At 45.8% G+C, this 13,869-nt stretch overlaps 1 protein-coding gene across 1 annotated transcript; it reads left to right on the top strand.

Annotated features, from left to right (window-relative positions):
- Positions 1-2,476: 2,476 nt before the first annotated feature.
- On the top strand, positions 2,477-13,610 carry TM4SF20 (transmembrane 4 L six family member 20). The gene is made up of 4 exons (XM_028508378.2): positions 2,477-2,959; positions 8,341-8,406; positions 11,677-11,828; positions 12,943-13,610. Exons 1-4 carry the CDS (start codon positions 2,777-2,779, stop codon positions 13,211-13,213), a joined length of 672 nt encoding a protein of 223 aa, XP_028364179.1. The 5' UTR covers positions 2,477-2,776; the 3' UTR covers positions 13,214-13,610.
- Positions 13,611-13,869: the final 259 nt, after the last annotated feature.

Here is a 13,869-nt window from a genome sequence, read left to right on the forward strand (position 1 = left end):
TCTTACCTTCTCTAAGCCATTTCTATTCGCATGTCTCTTCACAGGCAGCTAAAGCCCAATCCTAACTGGTACACATGTTCTCCCATTTCATGTGTAACGGCGAATAACCAGTGTCTCTTTTCTAAGCCCCGGGGAGAGAATGGAAGAGCTGGCTTCTGTAGCCACCTGTATGCAAATGAAATACAGGTCTACTCGTGTAAGGGGTTGTTTTTACGGGAGACACGTGGGTTGGAAAGCTACCTCAAAAGTTGTCGGCGATACTCCTTCTCTTCAGTTGTAAGCTAATTCCCTTTTCAGCTTTATCCTTAAATACCATCCCTTTCAGAAAGTATAGACTGTGTTTGTACATTTTTACACAGTTCTTTGGATACTTACGCTTAGTCGCAAGTGCAAAGAAGTACCCAGCCCACGTGGGAATCAGTTGTGTTTTGACCTCTGACAAAGCATGCCACTTCCTAGGTTTGTCTTCCAGCAAAAAGTCTGGAAGTCAGATTCCACTCTCAGAGTTGGGTGGGGTCCACACAGTTCAGGTCCCTAGAAATAAAGTGATAGCTAAACAGCTCTTTGATTCAGGACCTTATCAAGGAAAAGGATGTACAATTGCAGACCCACATTCTAAACAGGTGACTACCCCTTCTCATGCAGTCAACTCAGTAATATAGAATTTATTTGTGTAATATTATAAATGACATAGTCATAAAACTTCTATAACCCCCATTGGGGGGTGATTTTTAATGAACTTTTATAACACAAATACCTAATTGTTCTAGAAACCTCACCATGCAGGAGTGTACAGATCATAAAGTGGAAGCATCTCCCTTCTCCTAGCCCACTGCAGGGTTCCACGATGGTGTTCTTCCACTCATGTGCAGTGTTGTGTGTGCCATGGGGGTGGGCGGGGTGTTCTGAACCCATTTAGTACAAAGAGTCTTCTGCTCCAACTCCACACTAGGGCTAATAGATCAATGTCCATTACCAGACACAATGAGTATAACACAGTTACTTTGCTCTCCAGCTTCTGCAGGCTGGGGTGCTACCCTCTAAGCCCATTCCACCTGAGATTATGGATGGACTCCATTTCTCGTTAATTCATTCATTCACTCATCCATCCATCCATTCATTCATTCATTCACCATTTCTCCAACAGCATTTGCTGAATCTGTGCTCTGGACTGGGATGGGAATTACACAGAAGTAGAAGAAAGGCGTGGTAGAGAGTAGAGCTGCCTAATGTTTGATTTGCCTCTGGATGAATGTAGGTTTGTATTTCATCACCTGCTTGAACTCAAGCGTAACTGAGTGACTCATCTGCCCAACAAGATGTGAACAGAAGCGATGGGGGCGCTCTTCCGAACGGCAATGTTCAGACTCAGAGTGTGGCTCAGTGCATCCTTTTGCTCTGCCTCCACGACTGTGGGCACCAGAGTGGAGGGGACCGCTGCCTCTGTGAGTGTGGGACGCTCAGTAACCACCGGGAGCAGAGCCCCTCGGTCAATTCGTGGTGCACAATTAGCATAAATGAGGACTTCGTGGTTTAAAGCCTATCCCACTGACAGACCTTTTGTGGAGAAACTCAAAAACTAGTAGAAAGACCATAGGGAAGCTGGGTCCAGAAATGTGCTGTACGTGACCAAGTAAGTGCTAAGGTTCAAAGAGACGTGGCCAGTGTGGCTCAGTTGCTTGGGTGTCGTCCCACAAACTAGGAGGTCACAGGTTTGATTCTCAGTCTGGGCACATGCCTGAATTGTGGGTTTGGTTCCTGGTTGGGGTGTGTATGAAAGGCAACCAACTGATGTCTGTCTCTCACTCCGATGTTTCCCTCCCTCTCTTTCTCCCTCTCTCTCTAAAAAAAAGTTAGAAGAAAATAAAACATGATGATCTCTCCCCCGGTTTCTCCTCTACCCCTCTGTTCCATTCTGGTCTCCACACTTGAACACTTAGAGTCTAGTAGCACTCATCGAACCTCATGCAAGTCTTAACGGGGTCACCTCTAAGTCTACGAGACTGGGATAACATGACATCAAAACTTTTTAAATTTTGTGTGTTCCCCTAAATTTTGACTAATCAAGAACATTTGTAGCAGAGGAAATATTATTTTGCAATCTCATTTTTTGTTGTTAAACAATTTCAAAGTAAGGAACTTCAATACTGGCAATAATGTCAATATAACAGGAGAAAATTGTGTATATTAACTGGATATTTTTGCCCTCATTTTTATAAGCTATGCTAGTAAAATATGTTACAGAAGCATCTCTTTTTAAAAAATATTTTATTTATTTATTTTTAGAAAGAAGGGAAGGAAGGGAGAAAGAGAGGGAGAGAGAAACATCAATGTGTGGTTGCCTCTCGTGTGCCCCCCACTGGGGACCTGGCCTGCAGCCCAGGCATGTGCCCTGACTGGGAATCAAACTGGTGACCCTTTGGTTTGCAGGCTGGTGCTCAAACCACCCAGCCACGCCAGCCAGGGCGAGAAGCATCTCTTAAACCTGTTCTTCTTTGTCCTTAGCTTCCGCCTGCCTATTTTCACGCATAAGTCTACCTAACAGAAACTGGAGACTTTTCCCCACCTTCCTTTCCCCACCTCACGTAATGTAAACTTACCCTTACTTCCTGTCCCCATACTAATGTACTTCCCTCTTGGACTCTGAACTGATTCCCAAAAATTAATTTTTATGAGTGCTAATCTTTAACCAGGGTAGAAGGCTCAGGATAAAAGGCACGACAGGGCCGCACCGAGAGCCACTTGAAGAGCACTTCTCCCTGCACCGGGGGTGACCATGACTTGCTGTGAAGGATGGACCTCCTGCAATGGGTTCAGCCTCCTGGTCCTGCTCCTGCTGGGGGTAGCCCTCAACGCAGTGCCTCTGGTTGTCAACAGAATCGATGAAGGCCAGTTTCATCATAACCCCATCTCCTGCTTTGAGTGGTGGTTCCCAGGAATTATAGGAGCAGGTCTGATGGTGAGTAACATTTATGTGACTTGATGTGGAGAAAGCCCTACTTTGCCAAAGTTCTAGTGACCATCTTTCAGGCTTCCTGTGGCCTGTTTTGACTTAGGATACAGGGAAGGGTTGGGGGGTATGGTATAGATTGGTTAGCAGGGAGGAATGACAACTTAAATGAATGAAATATGTGGTACAGGCTAGGGAGCTTGGGCAAAAACAAAGGAAATGGATGGAAGTTGGTTGGGTTATTACCCATTGCCTTTCTTTACATGTAGGACTGCTCCTTCAAGCTTTACGGCTAGTGTTAGGGACCTTTTGAATGCATCCCCTCAAATTTCCTTCGCCAATACGGTGCTCAAGCACTCCCAGGGAAGGCGGCAGGAGTGGGAGGTGCTCAGTCGGAATGGGAAGAAACGTTGCACACAGGACGGACACTCTGGGTGAGGACTCATTGCGTGGCATGAGCGTGGCATCGCCTGCACCAAAGAGAGTGGGCCTATGGGATCTGGGGCCCGAAACCCTGGCCCAGTGACCTCTGTGCCTTCTCGACTCAGATCTTACACATGGCCCAGGGCGTCGCTGTGCTGGTTCCACGCCAAGTCTGGTGATTATTAGTAGTCCACGCACGTGGCTGTCCGCAGCGGAGCAGGGTCTGTAGTGCAGAACTCCCCAGGGTGCCTGGTCGTGAGTCGCCCGAGGCACCTGTAGTAGATTTACAGACCTGCTCCTGGGAATTCTGAGGGAGCAGGCCGGGTAGGGCCCACCTGTGTGGAGGAGTAAATACTGTTTTTGGGCCTGGCAGAGTCTCTTGGATCTAGCTCTGTCTCTAATATATTACTGTTTGCATATCATTTATCCTATGGTTTTGTTTCCATCTTCATAAAATGGGGGCGTGGAATTTGAAATTTGGGAGCTCGGCATTCAAGAGGCTTGCTTTTGTTTGTTCCACCACTGGGGGCGCTGCCTGATGGGGTCTGGTTGATGCCAGAGGGATGAGCCTTCGTGTAGACGTGTGTGGTGTGTGGGTGACAGCTGCTTGTTGCATCTCTGTTTTAGAGATGCAGACACATGAAGGCCATTCTTAAAGAAATTGTGGACACAGTTTTCTACCTGCATCCTGAATCCTTCACGGTGATCAGTTACCGCTGCTGGGCTGACCCCTGGACTCACATGAAAACCCTCTTGAGTCATCGTGTATTAAACTCTAGATAAATATTTGTCTTCCGGGAGGCACACTGGACTTGAGATAGCGGGGGCATCTCAAATCCAGTATGCCACTGTGGGGCATGGGGGCATGACACTGTGAGCAATGCGTTCACCCTGCTTTAGGGAGAAAGCGCTACTGAAAGGACAAAGTCTGGAAAGCTATGCGCGAATTCTTTAAATAGCCACGAAAGTTCTCTTCCAGGCTGAGAGTGAGCACAGTGCCCAACGAAAGTGATGCCGTTGCAAATCTCTGTGTCTGTTTCAGCCCTTCTTAGGGCTCCTCTCTGTTGAATAGCGTGAGCTTCCTTCGCATCAGCTTGGGCCAGAAGCCAGGAGCAGCTGGCCAAGGCTTGTCCACAATGGTAATTTCCAGGAAGCTCCTGAAAGTGCCTATGTTGAAGCCCATTTAGAATATCTCGCCTAGCTTTAGATATTAATTGACTCCACCACAAAGCCCATCAGGATAAAAAAAAACAAAAACAAACCTTGCTAGTATTAAAGGAGCCAGAGGTGATGATGGCACCATACCTTCCATGTAGTCTTCTTCTGGGGAGCAGGGGGTGGAGAGGGAGAAAGACAAAGAGAAAGACACAGAGAGAGACCACTGCCAAGTGCCAGCTCCTGGGTTCATGCTTTACACCGTCATCTCGTTTAGTCTCTACAACGATCTGGCTGAGCAGATACTGTCAACTGTAATCTAACAAACAAACCGAAGGTGAGGAGCATTAACAAGGTCACAGAGTGGTTGTGAAACCCCATTCCAGATTTATCTGACTCCAAGGTTGCTCTCCATCTGTATTTGCACTGTAGCCCACAGCACCTGCCTCAGGCTGACGGACGGGGGAGGTGCAATCCATAACTTAATCCATAAACTGAAGTGACCGGCAAGCGAAGCACAGAAAGGTTTCATGAACCTGGGAGACAGTTTCTGAGAACCTGGACTTCCTTGTTCAGAGACTAAATTTACTTCATTGCCTTCCATAAACATGATCAAAGGGTATTTATGACACAAGGCTATCATATCTAACTCAGTCTGGTAGAGTGTTGTCAAAGTATCGATGACTCTTGGAAAAGTCCATTAGGTACTTTATAGATTGAACTTCAACCTCAAGACTAGGTTCACATGCAGACAGGTGGGTGACAGAAGGGCTTAGAATACAGGTGTATTTTCGTGGTTCTCAGCTATACCTGTGGGGAGCTCTCTACCTAATGTGGGAGAATAACTTTTCAAAGGGAATTCCGTCCTCCCCAACATGTCAAAACACTCACTAGTTCAAAGCACTGAACTCTCACCCTACTTGTAAATGCACAGAAAAGCTAATAAGGAAGAAATCACTGTCTGTGATAAGCACTTTTGCCACAGTTCTTGAAATCCTTCCAAAATTGCATTAACATTTTACATTGGTATCGCCTCCAAAACAGACTTCCCAGGAAGTCGTCAAGAACACCTGGGGAACTGGGGATCCTAAAACACGCCCTGGCTGCGTTTCTCTGATGGGCCCGCGGCAGAGCGCAGCCTTTTTATCTTCTGAAATCACGCCTCAGAGTGTTATAAAATTATCCGCAACTATTTTGTGCTAAATGAAAAAAAAATCAACAGCTGTTACTTTTCCTAGCACTAAAAAAGGGTTTTAAATGTTTCTTCTAAAAAAAAATATACAGGGGTGGGCCAAGTACAGTGACAGTTGTAATACAGATTAATAATACAATCAATGAATAATCATATAAGAATAAACTTTCACATATGCACAACTGTAAACCTACTTTCCCCACCCTGGCACTAAGGCCATTTTATACAATGTGACTGATCTTCAGTCTGATCTTCATCACGCTTATTCTTCATTGAGTTCTCTTACTACACGATGGTAATTTATCAATTATTAAAGTGTTAGAAGAAACCGTTGAATGTTAAACCAATTCGATGTCTGTAGAACAAGCATTCGTACCATAGAGTGTTTGTATTTGTGATGAGGTCTGGCTTTGCTGCCCTCCTGTTCAAGTACTTGGAGGACTCCTGAAAGTCTGCATTCTGCCCCAGAGTTTCAGTGGCCTACAGCTCCCTGGACTTCATTTGTAAGCCATATACCTGCCTTCTGAAAGTGAATGAAAGTACGTGAGGGTTTCTGTAAGGGAGAAGGGACAATACTACCTCTTTACAAAAGCAAAGGACTATCGAGACTGTTAGTTTCACAAAAGCTCTTATGCATTCAAATGTGTGGAGGACACACTGGGAAGGAGTGTTCTCACAATTACTCATCTTGACAGATTACCTGGAAGATTTATAATTCGGTCACACATACACCTACACACTTTCTCACGTCGTAACGTCCATCCATAGAGAGCCCCTCCAGATGCTAAAGCTCTGCATGGGCAAAACAGTTGGGAAACAGTGAGTTATGATGTAACAAAGATGCATCAACAGGCCACGAAGCAACTGGGTGGGGATTCATATCAGTTATTGCTACTTTATAAAACCCCCTTGCAAGGGAAGGGAACGATAACAGTAAATATTCAGCATCTCTGAAATAAATTAATCTTAAAGAAAGTTAGCAGAGTTTAATATACATCAATAAGTAAAATGGAATCGTATGTCCATGTAAGCTGTCATTTAATGCTGCTCTTTCTTCTAACAAGTTCATTAATTTTCTAAGTCAGCAGTTGACAAATTTTTGTCTGGAAAGAGGATCACGAATATTTTAGACTTTGAGAGCCAGAGAATCTCTCGCAAGACTATTCAACTGCACTGTTGGTGTGAGAGAGCAGTCACAGACAATAATAAGTGAATGGGCATGGCTGTGTTCTCATAAAACTTTATTTGTGACAAAGAAGTGGTGGGCCACAGTTTGCCAGTTCCTGTGCTAAATGATTTGTTCCTTAAGCTCAGAAGGCTGTAGCGCGTATGAGAACCAAACTCCTCCACTTTCTTAGACACATTCCTCAAACTTTCTATGCCTCAGTTTTCTTACTGTAAAACAAGGATAATAAGGGCACCGACCTTGCAGGACTGTTGAGGCTGGGATGGACCAAAACATGCACAACCCCCACAACAGTGCTCGGTAGGTTGTAAGCACTCAATAAAATGCTAGAAAATGAGAGTGGAAGGAAAGAATTCCTCCACGGCAGCTGTGCTGGGGTGGCAAAAAACCCTGATGGCTCAAGTTTCTTAAGTGGAAGGAAGTCATTGGCGGGCCACCCTTCAGTGACACAAAACTTCATCCAGTAAGAATTTCTACTCACAGCTGCTGATAAGACATGACCAAAAATGTAAACCCAAGCCCTAAGAATATGATGTCGTTTCTCACAGCTTCCCTTGGCAACATGTATTTATTTCCCTTGACACAGAATGCAAAATACACAAGAGTTCTGAACACTAATGTAAAGAAAGGAGGAGACCTGGCTGGAGTAACTCAGTGGATTGAGCATGGGCTGGGAACCAAAGTGTCCCAGTTTCGATTCCCAGCCAGGGTACATTCCTGGGTTGCAGGCCATAACCCCCAGCAACCGCACATTGATGTTTCTCTCTCTCTCTCTCTCTCTCTCTCTGCCCCCCTCCCTCCCTTCCCTCTCTAAAAAAATAATAAATAAATAAAATAATAAAAAAAAAGAAAGGAGGAGAAAGGAGAGTGTGGACCCAGAAATACTTCCCAATCCTAAACTGGGGCACCAGCCAGACGGTGGTTAGCCAGGGAGGGAGAGGAAGGTTAGGGAGTGGGAAGGAGTGGGGTCGGAATTCTTCTCCCCGACTCCCAGGCAGACACAACCATGTATTTTCATCCTGGATGCTCGCCAGACTCCCGGCAGGTTTTGGGAAATTGGGTAGCAGCTGCAGCTTACAGTAACAATACTAAAAAGTGCATTTTGGATGGTGCAACCCATGCTTTCAGGAACATTGCTTCCAACATAATGAATAAATAACTCACTTGATTTACAGTCCACGTCTCTCTCAAGATGACTCAGAGTCCGGTAGTGTAGGAAGAAGAGGCTGGAACTGCCCTCCTGAAATCCCCTGCTCCTCCCCGCTCTTCAATCTCTCTGGTTGAAATGGGGATCGAAGATCAAGGGCATTGCCAGATTTCCCCTCTCATCCTCTCGGGTTCCCCGGACTGCTGGTAAACAGAAGGCAGAGATTACTGCTTTTACAACTGGTGAGAAGTAATAAGACTCGTCTTTCCTGTTGATGCCATTTCCAGGTCGTTCCGGCAACCGTGGCGTCCTTGGCCGCAAGGAAGAGAGCCTGCTGCAACAACAGAGGCGGCGTGAGTACCGGGAGGCGGGGCTGCGGGCAAAGGGCGGGAGCAGTCGTGCCCAGTTACGCAAAGCCATCCCCGGGATGCGGTGGCTACCAAGTCACTGCATGGCTCCCACGGCGGGCCTGTAGTCTTAGAAACGTGCTCTTAGGGTGATTATACGATCACACAGAAACTGGAGGCTTTCTGCTTGTCCATAAAAGTATAACTTTGGAGCCAGCCTCTCTTCCATCCTCAATGTCACCTGTCTAAAGGTCTTCAGAAGAAGGAGATTTATGCACCACACTCGGAGCTGAAATCAATTTCATAAGAACAAAATCCTTGTTATTTTTGTGCTGTACACGAATACTTAAGGAAACTGTATTCTCAGGCCTCTCAAGCATCTGAAAGATTAATTTGCTAGGCTCGGAATGATAATTGCTTCTATTTGGTTGAGGAAGACACGAGTCATATTTTCAAACATTGGCTACATACCTACCAAGAACAAAATTGTAACTAAGTAAGTTGAAAGTAGTCAAAATTAATCCTTATCAACCTTCTGTCAATATCCTCAGAACACATTCAAATATACTATCTTACTTCATTCTCTCCAAACCCTTAAGTGGGGAGGGAACGTGACCTGTTTTAGTGACCAAGAAAGGGATCCTCAGGGAAAGCAAGTAACTCACCAGGGCAGCACACCTAGCAAACCCATTTTTATCTCGATTCATTCGATCCCCAGATTCAGAGTCGTTACATTATTGATGTCATATGAACATCGTTATTGACGACTCTGAGGGCCCTGGTGATTCTCCAAGGAAGGCGGAGAGGTCCGTAAAGGAGCAGCCACAGCAAATTCCTGGCTGAGTCTGTGGTTTGAAAGCCGCAGTTCTCGGTCTGTTCCCTGCTGTTAGAGTCCCCGGGAAGGGTCTTAAATATGCCGATGCCAGGCCCCGCCCCTCCCGCCCAGGCATTCTGCATCAGCATATTTCAAAAACACCACGGACAATTCTAATGTGCTCCCCGGGGTGATAACCAGTTTAAAGAGCTACATATTTAGATCCATATCACACGTTTATATTGATAGCAGTTAAAAATTTTATTTAAAAAGATTGTCCTTTTGTCATTTGATATTTACCTGGGATTATAATTATTTTCGCTGATTGTTCATAGTCTATCTTTGCTCCTGATACACTGTAGGTTCAATAAATCCTAGATTTCAGTTTCCCTCCCTGCACATTTCTTCTTAAGCTGCCATCACTTGGGGTTGGGCTTCGTATTAACTCCGTACTGTACTCACACCATTCTTGAGAGAGCTAGCCTGACATATTTCCGAATCCCCAAACTTGAAAATATCAGAATCTTTACACAGATTTTTGTCTCGCGTTGTATTTCCAGTAAGAATCTCTCCCCCCCCCCCCCCCCCCCCCCCCCTCCAACACACTCCTACCCTTCATGACAAAGTTGGCGTCTTCTCAGCAACCATTTTTCTCTCTCCACTGAGGACGCAGCGAGTGGAGAAACCAAACCGCTTGCTCGTGCGGGTGTTGGACTTGACTCACTGGCCGAGGGGAGAGGGCACCAAAGAACGCTGCTCACGCTCTGTTAGCGAGAGTGGGGCTGGCCCTTAAATCACGCGTTTCCATGGGTTAGGTGCAATGAAGAGGTTTTGGCCACTTTGCTCAGCAGCCGTGTGCGGACTGCGGTGTAAGTCATACCTTGTATCCTTCGGGTGTAGATAAGGCCGGAGCACCGGGAAAGTGGTGAAGGAGTTGAGTTCCTCAACCGAGGCGTGCCCCCTATTTCAGCTCTTCCCACTATGTCCCCGACTTTAACTGTTTCCCTGCTCCTTCCTTTCATCCATTGATTGATTTTGTTTCTGAATATTTTAGTTTGGCCGAGTCATTTATATGAACCCCAATGCTAAGGGAAATACAGATCTTGGAATAACCTTCTACAGCCAGGCCTCTCTGTAGTGGTGGGAAGTCAGAAATCGTAGATGGCCAAAATGCAAGCACAGTGGTACTTCTTGATGAGCAAATTTAAGTGAGCTGCACAGGCCAGGGAAGGGTGAGCGATTCAGGGTTTGAATTACACTCCAAACCCATGGTTCTGCTGGAAGAAGTGCAGGTTGGTGATTAGACCTTGAGCTCCAGTGTTTCCCAGCTGTGAGGTCCTGAAACCTTATCCAGCTCTCTGAACTGCAGTTTTTTCACCCATAAGAGGGGAATGATAGTATCCATCTCTTGGGGCTACTGAAAGGATAGTAAAGCCCAAGCTCCCTTAACACACTTTATTTAAGTAGCCATTATTCTGCTTATACACTTAAGGCAGGTGTGAATAATACAACATGTGAACCCCCTAGGAGCTGCAGTATTTTCCCACCAAAAGAAAGTGCTCCTTCCCTTCAGTTCTGCAGATTTAAAACAGCCACAGCTAACACGGACTAATAAAACACTTCACTGGACAACGCAGAGCTTCTTTCTGGAAAACACAGCACACGTACACCAACTCTCTTTGGGGCTGTAGCACTTTCTATTGCAAATCTTATGCTTTTTTTTTTGTTCTTCTGTGACTCTGATTCATGAAATGGAAGACGCTTAGATACTTAAAATCTTTCCCTCTAACAGTGGTGGTGTTGCACCAAAATCAGGAGTTTTGCACACTCCCTCTCACCCCCACCAGACATTGGGAAATGCCTGGCAACATTTCTGGTTGCTACAGTGCTGTGTGTGGGGTGTGTGTGTGTGGGGGGGTGTGGGTGTGTTACTGGCATCTAGTGGCTAGAGACCAGAAATGCTGCCAGACACTGGACAACAGACAGGAAGCCCCCAGCAGCAAAGCGCCCCAACGCCAGCAGTGCTGAGGGTGAGAAACCCTGCTCTCATGCTACACTGCCGACCGACCACTGCAAAATGCCGACCCCTGGCCACTTACAGGATTGGGGCCAAATCCAGATGGAAGATCGAGGAGTCGAGAGAGCAGACATCAGAATTCGGGGAGTTAAGGTCTGGTCAAGGTTCTACGAGGCAGGAAGCACACACACAGATTGGAGGGACCAGGTCTTCGTATCCAATTAAAGCAGACACGGTTCAGAATTTTCAGAAAAAGTGTGTCTAATCAGATGGCAGAGTCTGTGCCCTCTGTGTCTTTGCTAAGTCACATCTAATCGAACTGCCACCTTAACACCTAGTGCTGCAAGGTGGCTGGAGCAGGGCAACAGCGGCAGCTGCTGCGGAAACTTGAAACAGGCCGAGAACGTGCGGTAACAGGTGCGAATGCACCAACTTCGTTTTGCAGATGTTTCTCTCCTCATTTCTGAACGCGCTCACGATCCTGGGCGCCGTGTACTGCATACTGGTTTCAGCGCAGGCGCTCGTGAAAGGCCCTCTCATCTGTCAGTCTCCAGACAACAGTACGGCCAGCTGTGAATTCTCACTGGACAAGTTAGGGTAAGTGGCCTGACTTTCCCGGGCGCTCTCACACAGCAGCTAGTGCGTGCTCATACCCACAGCTGTTACGAATCAAAACCAAAGACGCTCCCTTTACTAACAAATCTGAAGTATAAAATTAGAGATGTCATCCACAGATGCTGTGCACACATGCAGCCCTCAGCAGATGACAATCCGTCACCTATCAGTTGCCAGGGATCTGGAGGTGACAGGACGCACGGCATGCCCACTCTCTGGGTGACAGTCGCAGAATGCAAACAGCTACAAGAGTGATCCTGGGCTTGCTGTGAACTGCAAGGGGCGTGCTCATTCTCCATGAGCTCAAACACTTGTTTCCCTGGTTGAACTCTGTTGCCGGTACCCAAAGTGAAACCCCTCTAAGAACCCTCAGTCCTACTATGTAGTAAAGCGAAGAAAAATCATCTTGGGGTAGATGTGTCAGGGCGAAACGTCTCTCATTTCCCATCCTTCTTCCCATGGGCGTAGATCACTTTAATTAGACATATTAACATGCCTTTTCTGAGGAAAAGCGGTACGTCTGCTTTAAGAGCAGTGCAACACTGCGGTGTTGCATGAAGAATCAACTCCTTCAAAGGGGAGAGCTCCTTCATTTTTCTGTCTTTAGCAAGTAGAACAACATCTGCATAAACAGGCCGGCCCACATGCAGTTGTTAAGTAAGAGTCAACCATTTCTGACACAGAAAAAGTTTGAATGAGAAGTTTTATACCTACTAGAGTACATAGATGCATGCTCAGACACCTGGATCATAACTATAATTTCTGGGCACGATATAATTTCTTTTTTTAAAAGATTTTATTTTTATTTATTTTTAGAAAGGAAAGGGAGGGAGAAAGAGAGAGAGAGAGAGAGAGAGAAACATCAATGTGCGGTTGCTGGGGGCCTTGGCCTGCAACCAGGCATGTGCCCTGACTGGGAATCGAACCTGCGACCCTTTGGTTTGCAGCCTGCGCTCAATCCACTGAGCTACGCCAGCCAGGGCTTACGATATAATTTCAAAAGTACTTTGTGTTACTCTACTTACCCTTCCCTGGGCACAATGTCGCATTCTTTTGATGGACAGTGAAATTCCTATCTTTTCTTTCATTTTTCTAGGATGCATCCAGAATCCTTAGATCTACAGTGGTTCACCAATGGATCCTGCGTACTTCCAAATGATCCAAACTCTCCCTCTGTGAACAATGGGAGAAACGACACCGCGCCCTCCGGGTCTAAAGAAGAGAGATACAAGACGATCCACTTCTCCGTGTTTGTGGGTCTGCTGCTTGTGGGGGCGCTCGAGCTCCTGTTCGGGCTCAGTCAGATAGTCATCGGTTTCCTGGGCTGTCTGTGTGGGGTCTCCAAGCGACGGAGTCGGTTTGTGTAGTAAATGGTAACAAAATGAAAAGATTAGCAGTTCGAATCAACTGAGAATTACGGGGACATTTAAAAGACATCCTTTTGGAAGTTAGGAGTTCAATGATGGAACATTATCTAGAAAGCTGTAGTTAATCCTTTTAGTCCAAAAGGTTGTTTTTAAGTTACTGCTAAGGTGATTATTTAAAAAATCAGCCGTTTACATGTGAAATAAAGCATGTTGGTAAATATAACACATAACGCTTTCATGTGAAAAGGTGAAAATCATCAGTAGTTGACTTTGGGGAGCAATGAAGACAAGCTCTGAATTTGTTTTGTACCTTCTGTCCTGTTTGGATCTCATAACTCTATATTCTTCTGAGTGAAGAGGAAGGGAGGGAGGGGACAGAAAGTGGGTGGAGGAGGGAGGGAAGACAAGAAGAAACAGAAGTTCTCCTGGAAGTGAAAATGCGGGAACGTTTTCTTATATTCCTCTACTGTTTAAGAAAAAAAAAACCCCACAATAAATACCTAACTTAAAGGCAATCAAGTTTTAGGCTGAATTCCTAGCTTACAGGAAATCGAGGCAAAGAGGACATTTGCAGCTCAGACAAGTTCTAAAGGTAGGACAGTAAGTAGACCATAGCCTTCTGTTTTCAACAAGAAAACGCACAGGAGGAAAAAAAG

This window comes from Phyllostomus discolor, chromosome 4 (assembly GCF_004126475.2).
Source record: "Phyllostomus discolor isolate MPI-MPIP mPhyDis1 chromosome 4, mPhyDis1.pri.v3, whole genome shotgun sequence".
NCBI classification, from domain to species: Eukaryota; Metazoa; Chordata; class Mammalia; order Chiroptera; family Phyllostomidae; genus Phyllostomus; species Phyllostomus discolor.